General features: G+C 42.7%; 1 protein-coding gene across 4 annotated transcripts in view; it reads left to right on the plus strand.

Annotated features, from left to right (window-relative positions):
• Positions 1-16,493, plus strand: part of arnt2 (aryl-hydrocarbon receptor nuclear translocator 2) — a 399,781-nt gene that overhangs the window by 218,393 nt on the left and 164,895 nt on the right. For all 4 annotated transcript variants that reach the window (XM_060941110.1, XM_060941111.1, XM_060941112.1 and 1 more), the window contains 2 exons: positions 4,454-4,588; positions 9,167-9,241. In XM_060941110.1, coding sequence (XP_060797093.1) covers positions 4,454-4,588; positions 9,167-9,241 — 210 coding nt within the window. The remainder of the gene's footprint in view (positions 1-4,453; positions 4,589-9,166; positions 9,242-16,493) is intronic.

The following is a 16,493-nucleotide window of genomic DNA, read 5'->3' on the forward strand; positions in this document are numbered from 1 at the left end:
GAAAATCAGCTGTGTATTTTATATTGGTAATATAACACAGTTTTGCATTATGTTTGTGAGAAAATAATTTATTAATTGGTAAGTTATTTCTATAGCTAGAACATTGTTACACTGCTATACTTTACAAAGCTAACAATGGCTACAAAAACTAAAAAATAAAATGGCAAACATCCTATTGATAAAATATAAATAATAATGTAATTAATTAACTAGTTAATTTCAGCAATTAAATCAAAAATAAAATCTCAGGAGCCGTTTGGGAGCCGAAAGAGCCGGCTCCTTATAGTAAGAAGAGCCAAGAGAGCCGGCTCCCGAAAAAGAGCCGAAATTCCCATCACTAGAAACCGGTAAAAGGAGCGTCCTGCACGCTGTCCCTGTCTGTTGTGGCAGCCCACAGCACAACAAGCAAGCACCATGGTTATTTATAGAGTGCTTACTGACAAATTAATCTATTCTAGGTGTCTGTAACACGTTTTTTTCAAGCTGGTTCCCCCTCTCTGTCTGCAGCGTTAGTATGTAGCTTGACGTTCAAAATGGCGGACACCGGGGCGTCACGTGACCCTGTGACGTCAGGTGAAATACCTCAATTGCCCCTTTTCCACCAAAGCAGTTCCAGGGCTGGTTCGGGGCCAGTGCTTAGTTTGGAACCGGGTTTTCTGTTTCCACTGACAAAGAACTGGCTCTGGGGCCAGAAAAAACGGTTCCAGGCTAGCACCAGCTCTCTGCTGGGCCAGAGGAAAGAACCGCTTACGTCAGCGGGGGCGGCGGAGTTGTTAAGACCAACAACAATAGCAAGACCGCAAAAGGTCGCCATTTTTAAGCGACGAGATATTCAGTGTAAGTAAGAGTCAAAACGTTATAACCTAATAATGTTTTGACTCTTAGAACGTAATCGCCGTCCACTCAAAACCTGTCGATCAACACAAACGTATTGGATCTGCCGTTTTCTGATCCCAATGAAGCACCGTAAAGCCAGAAGCAGCAGCTGTACAAACGTGAAGTCATCCATTATTGTTGTTGTTGCTGCTTCTTCTTCTCCGTGTTGTTGTTGCTTCGATGTTCGCGCCAAGGTTTATGCAAACGCAGCGACGTAACTGACGTATACAGCGACGTAATGACGTGGCTCCCCTTAGCACCCCGAGCTATGGAAAAGCAAACTGGTTCTCACCTGGCTCGCAAGTTAAATGAGTTGTGAACCAGCACCAGCACTGGCCCCGAACCAGCCCTGGAACTGATTTGGTGGAAAAGGGGTATATGACCTGGATGACTGAGAACCTTCACAGACATATGTGGTGCGGTCAAAAAGTTCCAGGACCGTTCCTGTTGTGAACGAACAGAGCACGGAAAGTTCATGCGCATGCAGCAGGAGCGAGCGGTAACTCTCGTGAGTCAGTATGCCGCTGCGTGACGTCACGATGTCCACATCAAGGCCTGTGTTGCACGTGTTTTTGTGACAACGAGCACGTGTGCGTTTGCAATTTTATTATGGATCAAATTCTGTATCAAACTTGGGGAATCGGCAGCAGAGACCCTGGAAATGCTTCAGCAAGCCTACGGCAAGGAAATAATGAGCTGGGCGAGGTGTTTTGAGTGGCGTTTGTGTATCAGGAGGGTCAGAACGTCGTTGAGTGGCATTTGAAGCGCAAATGCCATTCAAAACACCTCACCTGGCTCATCATTGCAGCATTTCATGGATTTCTGAAGCTTGCACATTGCGTAAATCGCAGATGCACATGTGCCTCTTGTCACAAAAACGTATAACACAGGTCCCGATGCTGACACGCGACATACTGACTCATAAGAGTTTCCTGCTTATTCCTGCTGCATGTGCGTGACCTTGCTACGCTCCGCTCGTTCGCTCGCAACAGGAACAGTCCGGGAACTTTTTGATTGCGTCTTGTATAACTGTATTTTAATTATGTTCGTCAGGTAAATCATGAGAATATATCCGTCAGGTTAATGTTTCCTTGTTGATGTTAAAAACAGATCAGTTTGGTATAAAATGTACAGTACAGCACAGATATCGTAAACACTGATATTGTAAAGTTATGGATAATGTAAAGTGATTTTCATTTCCCGGCATAAAGTCCATTAAATATGATATAAAACTTTTGGCTTATCATAAACTTGCTTATCATAAAGTTTAGGTATAATGTAAAGTCATTTTGATGTCCCCAGGGGCCATAAATTACACTTATCATAAAGTTTTCCTGTCAAGCACCCCAGAAGCCTGCAAAGTTATCTTAACTCAGAGCCCCCACTGTGTCTCCTCAGCCCATTACTTCATTAGCCTGGAGTGATTGTTAAAGGGATAGTTCGGGATTTTTGACATGAATCTGTATGGCATCCCCATCAATAGTGTCGTGCAAACACACTGACTTACCCCTGACAGCATCCTGTGAGTCCAGTTCTTGTCCAGTTTTGGTCCAGACGAAAGTAGTCCGGCAAGTTTGTTGGGGTCACGAAAGTAAAACGTTTTTCGTCTCAAAACAGTATGTGTTCAAAAGAGTGATATATTTGCATCACAAAACCGTTGCCAAATAAAAAGTCAGACCTCGAAATCGCTTGGCACTATTTTCTCTCCCTTCTTATCACTGCGCGCTGCCGCCAGGTGACAGCCACGGCTGTTTCATTCATTGTTTACTAGTGATGGGAATTTCGGCTCTTCTTACTATAAGGAGCCGGCTCTTTCGGAAGATTTTTTATAATTATTTCTCATGACTTGTACATTCACATCGAGTACACATATCAATGCAAATTAACACGAAGGGATTTACTAGACCAATTTATATCTGGAACTATTTTCAGCCACAGCACAGGCAAAGCACCGCTGCAGGCGCAAAGACACCGCGCAGTGCCTGAAAACGGGTTTTCAGGGGCTGCGCACCCATTTTCAGGCGCTGCGCACCCATTTTCAGGCGCTGCACGGTGTCTTTGCGCCTGCAGCGGTGCTTTGCCTGTGCTGTGGCTGAAAATAGTTCCAGATATAAATTGGTCTAGTAAATCCCTTCGTGTTAATTTGCATTGATATGTGTACTCGATGTGAATGTACAAGTCATGAGAAATAATTATAAAAAATCTTCCGAAAGAGCCGGCTCCTTATAGTAAGAAGAGCCGAAATTCCCATCACTAGTAAACAATGAATGAAACAGCCGTGGCTGTCACCTGGCGGCAGCGCGCAGTGATAAGAAGGGAGAGAAAATAGTGCCAAGCGATTTCGAGGTCTGACTTTTTATTTGACAACGGTTTTGTGATGCAAATATATCACTCTTTTGAACACATACTGTTTTGAGACGAAAAACGTTTTACTTTCGTGACCCCAACAAACTTGCCGGACTACTTTCGTCTGGACCAAAACTGGACAAGAACTGGACTCACAGGATGCTGTCAGGGGTAAGTCAGTGTGTTTGCACGACACTATTGATGGGGATGCCATACAGATTCATGTCAAAAATCCCGAACTATCCCTTTAAGTAATTACTGATTGCACTTGACCATTGTTTGTCAATGCTGACAAGAACGTGGAGACAACATCCAAACTCACAGATGAAGAGATTGTGACAGAAGTTCAGAGCAAGCCAGAAGAAGCAGAAGAAATATCTGAAGAAACATCTGACGACTCTGACAAGCCATCATATGCCAGTGCCATGGCAGGTCTCAATCAACTTCGAAGGTACATGGTGGCCCTCCCTGGACGACCCCTTCCCAAGATGCAGGAATATTTGAAGGATTTGTTAGCTATTGAAAATGATCTTGATGTCAATCACCATGTGATCAGTGTCAAACAAACCACAATCAAAGATTTCTTCTGATGTATTGGTGTTACTATTAAATATAATGCATGTATGTGTTATGTGTTTGCAAATAAAGATTGAATTTGAAAGTGTGTTTCTTTGCTCTCTATTAAAAAGTGACTTTAGGCTTATCATAAAGTTCTGATATCATAAAGTTTTTTCCAATATCCCAAGGACTTTACGATATCAGTGTTGTACTGTATTACTTGTAGGATTGTTAATTCAAAGTTAATCACCAAATAATGGCTGCTAATAATCTCTTGGGGGAAAAAAATCTTATGTGCGTGTTTAAATACTTCCTATTGTCCGATAATAAACATGGATTCCTTTCGCAACCTCGTCCATGACGATTTTTGGTTACGTTTTCATGTTTCTTTTTTTATTTCCTCTTTTTGTAGGTAATCTAAAGCATGGGAAATGCATTCTGCTCCATTAGGTGCAAAACTCCTGAGGTCTTGATGTTGTGTTTTTGAGCAGTTCAAGGCTTGTTGGTTAATGTTAATAGCCAAATAATAGCTCTTGGGGTTTTTTGTTTGTTTGTTTGTTTGTTTCTTGCACTAGAACCACATTTATTCAGTGATAATGATGGTAATTAAAAGTACGTGCCCTGAGTGTGTCAGAGACTTGAAATGAAAATGGATTTCCTTTCTCCCCCTCAGGTGACCAGTTCTCCAGTCTCCATGGACATGAACGGGCTCTCTGTCCCCACAGAGTTTCTGTCTCGTCACAACTCGGACGGCATCATCACCTTTGTGGATCCACGCTGCATTAACGTGATTGGCTACCAGCCACAGGTGAGTACATTTCGTTCCATGTCGGCGAACTGAGGCTTAACACGCAGGCAGTGTGGAGAAACGTGAAAATGAGAAATCTGGGATAAGGTTTTGACTTTGTCGAGAATCAGAAGCTAATCACTGTCGTTCACTGATTAGCTTCTGATTCTCGACAAAGTCAAAACCTTATCCCAGATTTCACATTCTACACACAATAACTTGAATGGTGGTTGCATGCAGAAATTAATGCAACTGAAGGGCGGGTATTAAAATAAAATTAACTTAGAATAGCAAAATTAATTCTTAATGATGAAAAAGTGGGGGCGGCATGGTGGTGTAAAGGTTAGCACTGTCGCCTCATAGCAAGAAGGTTCTGGGTTCGAGCCCAGTGGCCGATGGGGGTCTTTCTGTGTGGAGTTTGCATGTTCTCCCCGTGTCCGCGTGGGTTTCCTCCGGGTGCTCCGGTTTCCCCCACAGTCCAAAGACATGTAGGTTAGGTTAACTGGTGACTCTAAATTGACCGTAGGTGTGAATGTGAGTGTGAATGGTTGTCTGTGTCTATGTGTCAGCCCTGTGATGACCTGGCGACTTGTCCAGGGTGTACCCCGCCTTTCGCCCGTAGTCAGCTGGGATAGGCTCCAGCTTGCCCGCGACCCTGCACAGGATAAGTGGCTATGGATAATGGATGGATGGATGGATGATAAATTTTTTCATCATAATTTTTCCTTATGATATCAAAATATTATGGAAGTTTCTCAAAATATTATTATTTTGACTTAGTTATTTTTAACTTATTATTATTATCACATGCTTATAAATGGTTGGAAGTGAACACAGGAACTGCTACTGTAATAATAGAGTGTCCTGCTCTCATCCCAGATCTCACATTCACTTTATACTCATCCTTTTAAAGGAGAACTGAAGGGAATTTTTAAACTTGCTTTATTTCTTAATTAACGTATTATTCAATTATGTTTTCAGTTTTAGTAACTTTATATCATGACTCGCATTGGCAACTAATTGCAATTAAATATTATACTTATTGGCCTGTTTGGTTTTTAGCCATGCTGAATGTAGTTCGTTTGGTCCACGGCAGGCGTCACTTATCCATGTGATCTTCACAAGACTTGTGCGAGACTTCGAAACGTGAAGTGTCAGCCAGGTGTCAGTGCTGCCATTTTGAAAACTGTTTTTCAAACTAGTATTGCACAAAAACGAGTTGAAATAATGATTACTGCCTACTGTTTTCAAACTTTTCTGATTGCTATCAACACAAACAAAACTTCCGGCTTGATTACATCAGCATTCAAAAGAGGACACGCGTGTCTTTTAACAACGTTGGCAGATGTTGGTGACTTTGATTTCTGCTGTACGTTTTACTTCCGTCCTACGATGTCTTGCACAGGTCTCAATGAATCTCGTTTATGGCCATTGCTTTGACATATGGACTGATGTATTGCATGTCTGTGTCTGTGTGTCAGCCCTGTGATGACCTGGCGACTTGTCCAGGGTGTACCCCGCCTTTCGCCCGTAGTCAGCTGGGATAGGCTCCAGCTTGCCTGCGACCCTGTAGAACAGGATAAAGTGGCTAGAGATAATGAGATGAGATGTATTTCTTCTACTTGAAAAGTGTTCAGCAAACCAGCTTGCGGATTTGGGACACTACGACATCCTGAGCTATTTAGTATTTGGGATTTCTAAATACACCGGATGCTAAAGGCATGCAAAAGTACAGGTGCCTACCAATATTTCGAGGCAGGTTTTGTGCTGGAATGTTATGGGAAATTCCCAATAAAGAAAAATACCTTATTATGACAAAGGTAAGCTCAAACATGGACTTCTAATAGTAATAAACAAGCCAGAGCCGAGAGACAGCATATTTTATGGTGTTTAGCCTCGTCTACCTTATCAGTACATTATAAACATGCTGTTTGTCGGGCCAAGCATTAGGTCTAATAAAATATATTGGGTCCAAAGCCCACATCTAGATATACATTTTAATGTTGCACAGAGGGCGGCACGGTGGTGTAGTGGTTAGCGCTGTCGCCTCACAGCAAAAAGGTCCGGGTTCGAGCCCCGTGGCCGGCGAGGGCCTTTCTGTGCGGAGTTTGCATGTTCTCCCCGTGTCCGCGTGGGTTTCCTCCGGGTGCTTCGGTTTCCCCCACAGTCCAAAGACATGCAGGTTAGGTTAACTGGTGACTCTAAATTGACCGTAGGTGTGAATGTGAGTGTGAATGGTTGTCTGTGTCTATGTGTCAGCCCTGTGATGACCTGGCGACTTGTCCAGGGTGTACCCCGCCTTTCGCCCGTAGTCAGCTGGGATAGGCTCCAGCTTGCCTGCGACCCTGTAGAACAGGATAAAGCGGCTAGAGATAATGAGATGAGATGTTGCACAGAGCTTTCACACTAACCTGATAGAAAATGTTCTCCACACACTTGGGAATGTTTTTATCATCCAGTCTTCCTGTTTAACTGCAGCTCGCCATTTTTCTTATCTTTATGGGTTCGCTGAGAAGCGGTGAAAAGTTAAACCAGGCTTATCTCCACATCTGTTATTACATCCAAAAGCACTACAGGTCTCTGGCATTTGTTCTTTTAGGTGTAACTTCTACAAGTTTATCTGTAGATGTTTACTGAATTTAGCTTAAAATCACTCGCGTACACTTGTGCCAGTCACTTGCAAACACAAAGCTTGCCACGCAATATGGCCACATAAACAGATCCGCAGTTGCAATGACGTCTTGTGAAAGTCCTCTATTGAGGTATTTCACCTGACGTCACAGGGTCACGTGACGCCCCGGTGTCCGCCATTTTGAACGTCAAGCTTGCTAATGTGAACAACAGTAGCTGGTATGTTACTGTAGCAATGTTTACGTTCAGTCATTTGGATGACTGTTAAAACCTTTCAGTCTCAAGTTTTTCCTTTACTGGATTTACTAGTTTACTGAGCTAGCGCGCGCCGGCCGCCGGGGCGCTAGCGCGCGCCGGCCGCCGGGGAGCTAGCGCGCGCCGGCCGCCGGCAGGCTAGCGCGCGCTAGCTCCCAGCTTGCCCGAGTGTGCTAGCTCAGTAAACTAGTAAATCCAGTAAAAGAAAAACTTGAGACTGAAAGGTTTTAACAGTCATCCAAATGACTGAACGTAAACATTGCTACAGTAACATACCAGCTACTGTTGTTGACATTAGCTAGTGCTAACAGCTAGCTGCTAGTGCACTGCTACAACTACACCGACCCTAATAATACAGTTCTTAGTCATTGCCTGGTAACAGCAAATTTATAACGGGCCATGTCTCAACAGACTAAGAAGTTATTTCAATGACATTTAATAACATTTTGTTTATCCTGAGGACCGAAAGTAAATGAAAATGTGAACAAACCTTAGCTGTAATAAAATGGCGACCACCGGCTCCAGGGACGACCCGCTGATGTAGGCATGTTACCCAGCCTTACACAAAATATTTGTAGGTATCCAAACTCGTATACGCTTTCAGATCAATACCTGTGTATGGCGATGGGTTTTTAACGACATAGGTACTGTATACAGATCATGTGGGCTGAAGTCAGGTAAAGACTAGGGCTTCGTGTACTTCCGTATGTCAGTGAACAATCCTGGTGGAAGCAGGTAAACGTCGTTCTCTAAGCCTGCTAACCTCAATTTTTGCAAATCCCTCTCCCTCTGCTCGCCCTGTAAATGCCCTACGTCGCTGGATAGTGAAGGTGTTTTCTGCATCTCACTCCTTTTTCTTTTATGTTTTTCGTTTGTCGCCTTCCTCGCATTCAAACTGATTCGAGCCGTGCCGTCCAAAATGGCAGCATCACATGACTTGGTCACGTGGGTGAAATACCTCAATAGCCTCTGGCTTGCTCATTAGGACTCTTAATCTACATCTGGATTTCTATAAAAGTGCTCCGTGATATTTGCACTATACATATAATATTACATTTAATTGAATTTGAGGGGATTCAATGCAATACATAAAGTTGTTTTTCAAATAATCAATCACAAATTGCTGCAGTCAGTATTAGTACTTAGACTTCCGTATACTTCCAGTTAAGGAATCGGGTCAGATTAGTACCTAGTCAAGATTTATTGCATATTGCCAACAGCATTCAAGAGGAACCTGTGAAAAGGTTTTCATTCACATTAACTTCGTCCACATTAACCTCTGTGTCACCACCTTTACTCACTGTTATATTTAATGTTCAGTTCCAAGTTTCCGTTCACTCTCTGAGAGTCTGTTTCGGGTCAGAACCTGCTGCAGCTATTGAGAACAGTAACACAATGCAAAAACCTAATTTGCATATTGTCCACCACCACCCTCCTTTGCGTGACTCATAATTCCTGCAGATATTTTTTTAACTGCAAGACACATATGAACTACACCCCCTCTCAGGTTATCCACTTGGCCATGCTTTATCGTGGATCTTGGCAAATCAGGGCCTCAGTACAGTCAGTAAATTGGTCTTTTATAAAATAACTGTTTAAAAAATGGGATGTAACCTTTATATGTATAATGTAATGCGTTATACTGCTCGTAAATTGTTGGATGTTGGAAAAAGACTTACTCATCTGACTCTGCTGTTTACTGCTCTGTTTCAGGATTTGCTTGGTAAAGATATTCTGGAGTTTTGTCATCCTGAGGATCAGAGCCACCTAAGGGAGAGCTTCCAACAGGTATAGCAGCAGCTTTAAAAAGGGGAGAAAAAAAAGTAATGTATTTATTCTAACTATAGACATGTTGCAGTCCATGGAACCTACTCATCCAAATAATGGCAAGTGTATTATTATAAACAATGAAGTTAGTAAAAATACTCAATTTCATTCCGAGGCAATGAAAAAGTGAGCCCATCCTGATATTATTGTTTGCACATTTGTTTGTCATCTAGTGTTTGGTGTCCCTGGGAAGGGAATAGGTTTGCTTTTGAGTCTGGATTCTCTCAGAATTTCTTCCTCATGACTTCTCAAAAAGTCGGTCCTTGCTACTGTTGCCTCTGGCTTGCGACAATTATCAGCCAGTGCACTGTTGTGAAGGAACGAGCAAGTTGAATGAATGAATGAATGAATGAATTTATTTTTATTTCGAACATGTATAAAAAAATGTATGTAACTATTTGTACATACAAAAGAAAGAAAATGAGAAATTGACAAAAAAAAAAACATAAAGAGCTAAGACATTACAAAACACCGCACATTGTTCGAAAAAGGAGTGGGAAGAAGTACAATACTTTTTTTTTTATTTCCAACCCCTTTTTAACTACCCCGAAATCCAAACTACATTAATACACCTATTAAAATATATACCATATATACACTTCATGAATATCTATATAAATATATAATTACAAAAATATATACTACATACCATATACAGTATATACACTTCACAAATATTTATATAAATATTTAATTACAAAAATAAATATATACTACATACCATATATACACTTCATAAATATCTATATAAATATATAATTTATATATATATATATATATATATATATATATATATATATATATATACACTTCATAAATATCTGTATAAATATATAATTACAAACTAAGTTTTGTCTAACTTAGACAGAATTTTATTTACGTAACACTTTTAACAATAGAAGTAGTCACAAAGCAGCTTTACAGCAATCCAAATGGAGATCCGCAATGAGATCCACAAATAGATAAGCAGACATTGATCAGATATTTTTTACTTTAATGATATTCATGTCGGCACGGTGGTGTAGTGGTTAGTGCTGTCGCCTCACAGCAAGAAGGTCCTGGGTTCGAGCCCTGGGGCCGGCAAGGGCCTTTCTGTGTGGAGTTTGCATGTTCTCCCCGTGTCTGCGTGGGTTTCCTCCGGGTGCTCCGGTTTCCCCCACAGTCCAAAGACATGCAGGTTAGGTTAACTGGTGACTCTAAATTGACCGTAGGTGTGAATGTGAGTGTGAATGGTTGTCTGTGTCTATGTGTCAGCCCTGTGATGACCTGGCGACTTGTCCAGGGTGTACCCCGCCTTTCGCCCGTAGTCAGCTGGGATAGGCTCCAGCTTGCCTGTGACTCTGTAGAAGGATAAAGCGGCTAGAGATAATGAGATGAGATGAGATGATATTCATTATTTGGAGGCAGAAGATCAAGTTTATTGGCTACTGTTAGCTGATGATACTGAATTTGTAATACTACTATATTTGATAAGATGGAGCCTATTAGCCTAATGTTATGTCAGCTTTATAGTGGCTACTGCCTCACTTCGTCTCTGTCATCGTGATGTAAGAATGAATGTAACAATAGCGCATGCGTGTAAGCATTGCAATCACCAGAACGGCAAATCGTGATCTCGCGATACGAATAGTTGATCTCGCATTATCAAAGGTACACAAGAATGAGTGGCGAAGCCACTGTGTCATCATGTTGTAAGAATGAGTGTAACAATAGCGAAACTTTGTAACCAGTCAGCACTTATCCTGATCACGTTCAATTACCCGTTCTACTTCTTGATAAACTTCGGAACCAGAAACAAAATAAGAGAAACCTCGTTATAACTTCGTAGTATCGGAAGATAATCAGCAGATAAAAAGATAAATGAACTTCACCTCGTGGTTCGCCAAGGCTACTGATTCAATATCAAGTAAGTGGTGTTTATTTTAAGAAAATTTACCTTTTGATTATCACAGCTTTTGTTTGGTCCTTCTCAAAGGTCAAATGAAAGGTTTTGTAATTTTTTTTTAGCTTTTTGGCAGATATATTGAGAAGCCGATCTCAAACTTCTGCTCATCTCATTATCTCAAGCCACTTTATCCTGTTCTACAGGGTCGCAGGCAAGCTGGAGCCTATCCCAGCTGACTACGGGTGAAAGGCGGGGTACACCCTGGACAAGTCGCCAGGTCATCACAGGGCTGACACATAGACACAGACAACCATTCACACTCACATTCACACCTACGCTCAATTTAGAGTCACCAGTTAACCTAACCTGCATGTCTTTGGACTGTGGGGGAAACCGGAGCACCCGGAGGAAACCCACGCGGACACGGGGAGAACATGCAAACTCCACACAGAAAGGCCCTCGCCAGCCACGGGGCTCGAACCCAGACCTTCTTGCTGTGAGGCGACAGTGCTAACCACTACACCACCGTGCCGCCCCAGCATAAGCTTTATATCTACATTTAATTTTTATACTAATTTCATGCAAGAGAATACACATTCACCTGTTCATACGTCATGTTCAGGAACAAACTAACGTTAATGGCACTAAAACGCCCGGAGAGAACACCCCTAGTGTTGTCCGCTTTGCTTATACAGACTTCTCGTGCAGTGGGAAAAAATGCACTGCAATGTGTTCCATATGTAGAAGAACTATCGAGGAGACGTCGGGGACAACCTCGAACTTCAATTGTCATTTGGCAAGACTCCACCCAGAGAAGGAAGTGACAGACTATGTTCATTGCTCTGTTGATAGTGGGCGGGGCTTGCTAAGCGATGAGCTAGCTAGTGTTAACCCTCTCTCATGTTATTTGCCCTGTTGATAGTGGGCAGGGCTTGCTGAGCGATGAACAAGCTTTTTATCTGTAGCCTATTCACTAAAATGGGGCAGTCGAGCAGTAACGTTAGTCCGACACAGTAGCAGAGACGGTTTCGTATAAAGGCAGCAACAGCCACCGTCAAATGGTGCGACTGGAGTCTTGTTCTCCGACTCAAAATTTGGACTTGACTCAGACTTGAATGCTGAGGATTTGAGGTTTAGTGACTCAACTGCAACACTTATTGACAGTATGATAATCTCGATTCCCCAACCTAATAATAGTTCAGCAAAGTTCTCTTGATAAATTTGTAAATATGAATATGCAAGCAGGTGCCTTTCTACTGAAAACTGATGAGTAGAGTTGAACCGTTATTATACCATGATTCATATCGCCTCTACCTTTGGGTAGTAGTCTGACTCAGCAGAGCTCATGCATTTCTGCTATCAAACATCCACTTTGATTTGAGTCATGTTCACAAACCTTCAAAGCAGCAGTCACTGTATGATCTGATATCTCTCTTCTCTGGGGTGCGTCAGCTCTTGGTGGATTTGGATTTGTCGCATTTGTCTATTTGATGTTTTAAAGCACATGACTGGCTGAAAGGATTCAAATGGTAGCAGTTTCTGCTCTGAGAGGCTGATCAGTGTGTGACACAGCGACATTACAGATCAGGAGGGGAATCCCAATATGGCATGAGGAGGGGGGAGTAATCATGATTAAAGATGCTGGCCCTTTCTCTTTCCCTTATTATCTCCTTTATTAGCTTCATTCCATTGCTTTATTAGCTTCATTCCTTTCCATAGCTTCATTCTTTCTCTCTCCGTCTCTCACTCAAGATGCTAATTAAACCATTGTGGTTTCTCACATACTGAGCTTGACCCTTTTGTCTTCTCTCTCTCTCTCTCTCTCTCTCTCTCTCTTCACTCTTTCGAGCCAATCTCTGACTCCATCTCTTGCCTTTTCTCCTACTGTGTTACTTTGTAGGCTTTTTTTTCCTCAGTGATCCCAGCTCCTAAGCCCGGTGTTCTGTTAGATCTCTGTTCCCTGCTGGGTTAATTTTCTCTGGAATTTTGCAGGAAATCCTGACAACTCAAAGCTTGATGCAGTTTATTTGCAGACACAATTGCCCAGCAACAGGACAGCACAGTGGCTCAGAGTGCTACCTAATTAGGGCCCGAGCCCTATAGGGCGAAGGCCCTATTGTTCTTGTAAGAGTTCACTATTATTAGGGCCCGAGCCCTATAGGGCGAAGGCCCTATTGTTCTTGTAAGAGTTCACTATTATTATTCTTCCGTCTTCTTCTTTATTTTTCTCCGCTGTTGGGCCATTTTCGGGGCACTTGCCATGGGCGAAAACGCACGAAATTTGGCACCAGTTCCGAGAATTGCCACCGCTACTCAGAACCAAAAGACCAAACTTGGCCGGGGCTCAGGGCCTCTATAGCGCCCCCTAAGTCGTTGTGATTTTGGTCTCCCGCATTAAGGTGCCTGGTTGCCATGTAGTTTGTAGTAGTGGCATGCCATTTGGTACGCATATGTATCTCACTAAGCCGGACAAAAATGTAATGCCAATGCATTAGCCACGCCCAACAGGAAGTGAGGTAATTTCACTTTTGTGCGAAATGCGTGGCCACGAAGACGGCGCAACTCCTCCTAGACCGTTCATAGGAATGTCACCAAAATTGATACACATCATCTACAGACATGGGTGACAAAAGTTACTAAATACGTTTCACGTAGGATAAACCGTTCAGAAGTTATACGTCAATCAATTTTCGATGCAAAATTTTACATGCTTAAAAATTCATAACAAATCTTCTAGTTGCTCAAAACTGCTCATACTTCACACGCACATCACTCATTGGGCTTCCGACATGTTACCCAATTTCTGTGATATTTCGCCACTGGGGGCGCTATTTTTGGGCAAAAAATCCAATCTTTCCTCAAATTTGGTCAAACTTCACAGCCACCCTCTTTCTACCTCCCATGTCATGTATACCACATTTTGGGTATTTTCGTCCATGGGGGGCGCTGTTTTTGGCCGACGCAATTGCTCCAAAACGGGTTTTTGGTAAATTATTCCATAATGCTTTCCCTTCACACCACTACCTTGTGATAGTACGTTGCTGTTGTAGACACTTATTTTTCCAACTCATAATCACTCATGTACAGCATAGCGCCACCTACTGACATGGGAAAAACCAAAAAATTTATTCTTCAAAAATCTATATCTCATCTTCTATTTACTCAATTGTCATCAAACTTCATACGCAAACTCTTCATAGCTCACCTGACATATACGCCAAATTTTGTGCACTTTCGCCCCTGGGGGTGCTGGTTATGGCAAAAATGATATTGCAGCTTCTGATTTGTCAAACTTGGCAAGCAAACTCTTTACAAGACCCTTTTTGGGGCGCTTGCCATGGTCAACAACGCACGAAATTTGGCTCCTTTTTCTTAGACTGCCACCGCTACTGAGAACCAGAAGCCCAGATCCAGGCGGGCCTCAGGGCCTCTTTAGCGCCCCCTAAGTCGTTGTGATTTTGGCTTCCCGCATAAAGGTGCCTGGTTGCCATGTAGTTTGTAGTAGTGGCATGCCATTTGGTAGGCATATGTATCTCACTAAGCCGGACAAAAATGTATTGCCAATGCATTAGCCACGCCCAACAGGAAGTGAGGTAATTTCACTTTTGTGCGAAATGCATGGCCACGAAGACGGCGCAACTCCTCCTAGGCCGTTCATAGGAATGTCACCAAAATTGATAGACATCACCTACAGACATGGCTGACACAAGTTCCTAAATACATTTCACGTAGGATAAGCCGTTCAGAAGTTATACGTCAATCAATTTTCAATGCAAAATTTTACATGCTTAAAAATTCATAACAAATCTTCTAATTGCTCAAAACTGCTCATACTTCACACGCAAATCACTCATTGGGCTTCTGACATGCTACCCAATTTCTGTGATATTTCGCCACTGGGGGCGCTATTTTTGGGCAAAAAATCCAATCTTTCCTCAAATTTGGTCAAACTTCACGGCCACCCTCTTACTACCTCCCATGTCATGTACACCACATTTTGGGTATTTTCGTCCATGGGGGGCGCTGTTTTTGGCCAACGCAATTGCTCCAAAACGGGTTTTTGCTAAATAATTCCATAATGCTTCTCCTTCACACCACTACCTTGTGATAGTACGTTGCTGTTGTAGACACTTATTTTTCCAACTCATAATCGCTCATGTACAGCATAGCGCCACCTACTGACATGGGAAAAACCAAAAAATTTATTCTTCAAAAATCAATATCTCATCTTCTATTTTCTCAATCTTGATCAAACTTGATACGCACACTCTTAACAGGTCACCTGACATATGTGCCAAATTTTCTGAACTTTTGCCACTGGGGGCGCTGTTTTCAGGCAACAATTTATATCTCGGCTTCTGATTGGTCAAACTTGATCAAACTTGACAAAACAACTCTTCATAGGTCCCTTGACATGTATACCAAATTTGGTGAACTTTCACCACTGGGGGCGCTCATTGCGCTGTAGCAGTTGCAGGACAGGTCTTTACAATCATGAGGCACCAGGAGTATGTTGTTTTGGTTGCCTTAAACACACATGACTTGTGGGGAATGGGTAGGCAGTCGGGAGCAAGTGTTGTAGCGTTACATACAGACTAATAGATGTCTAACAGAAGACAATCCTATGTAGCTATAGCTTGGTGACTGATGAGGTAAATACATTAATTTGGTTGGGAAGCCATGGCATACAATGTTCTGTCCATGACAACATCTCAGCGCACCGTGTACTCTGTGTCCAATTCTGTGCTTTGTCGCCATTGTGGGAGTAATGTCTCTTGCCGAAGAAGCTGTGGAAGGTCTTTCGCGGAGACGCATGCCCCCGCCCCCCTTGGCCGCTGGCGCGAGGGCCCGTCGAGGCCGCTTGCGGCTTTAATTATTCTTCTTCTTTATTTTTCTCCGCTGTTGGGCCATTTTCGGGGCGCTTGCCATGGGCAAAAACGCGCGAAATTTGGCGCCACTTCCGAGAATTGCCACCGCTACTCAGAACCAAAAGCCCACACTTGGCCGGGGCTCAGGGCCTCTATAGCGCCCCCTAAGTCGTTGTGATTTTGGCCTCCCGCATTAAGGTGCCTGGTTGCCATATAGTTTGTAGTAGTGGCATGCCATTTGGTATGCATATGTATCTCACTAAGCCGGACAAAAATGTAATGCCAATGCATTAGCCACGCCCAACAGGAAGTGAGGTAATTTCACTTTTGTGTGAAATGCATGGCCACGAAGACGGCGCAACTCCTCCTAGACCGTTCATAGCAATGTCACCAAAATTGATACACATCATCTACAGACATGGCTGACAAAAGTTACTAAATACGTTTCACGTAGGATAAA

The sequence above is a fragment of the Neoarius graeffei genome, chromosome 15, assembly GCF_027579695.1.
Source record: "Neoarius graeffei isolate fNeoGra1 chromosome 15, fNeoGra1.pri, whole genome shotgun sequence".
Classification (NCBI taxonomy): Eukaryota; Metazoa; Chordata; class Actinopteri; order Siluriformes; family Ariidae; genus Neoarius; species Neoarius graeffei.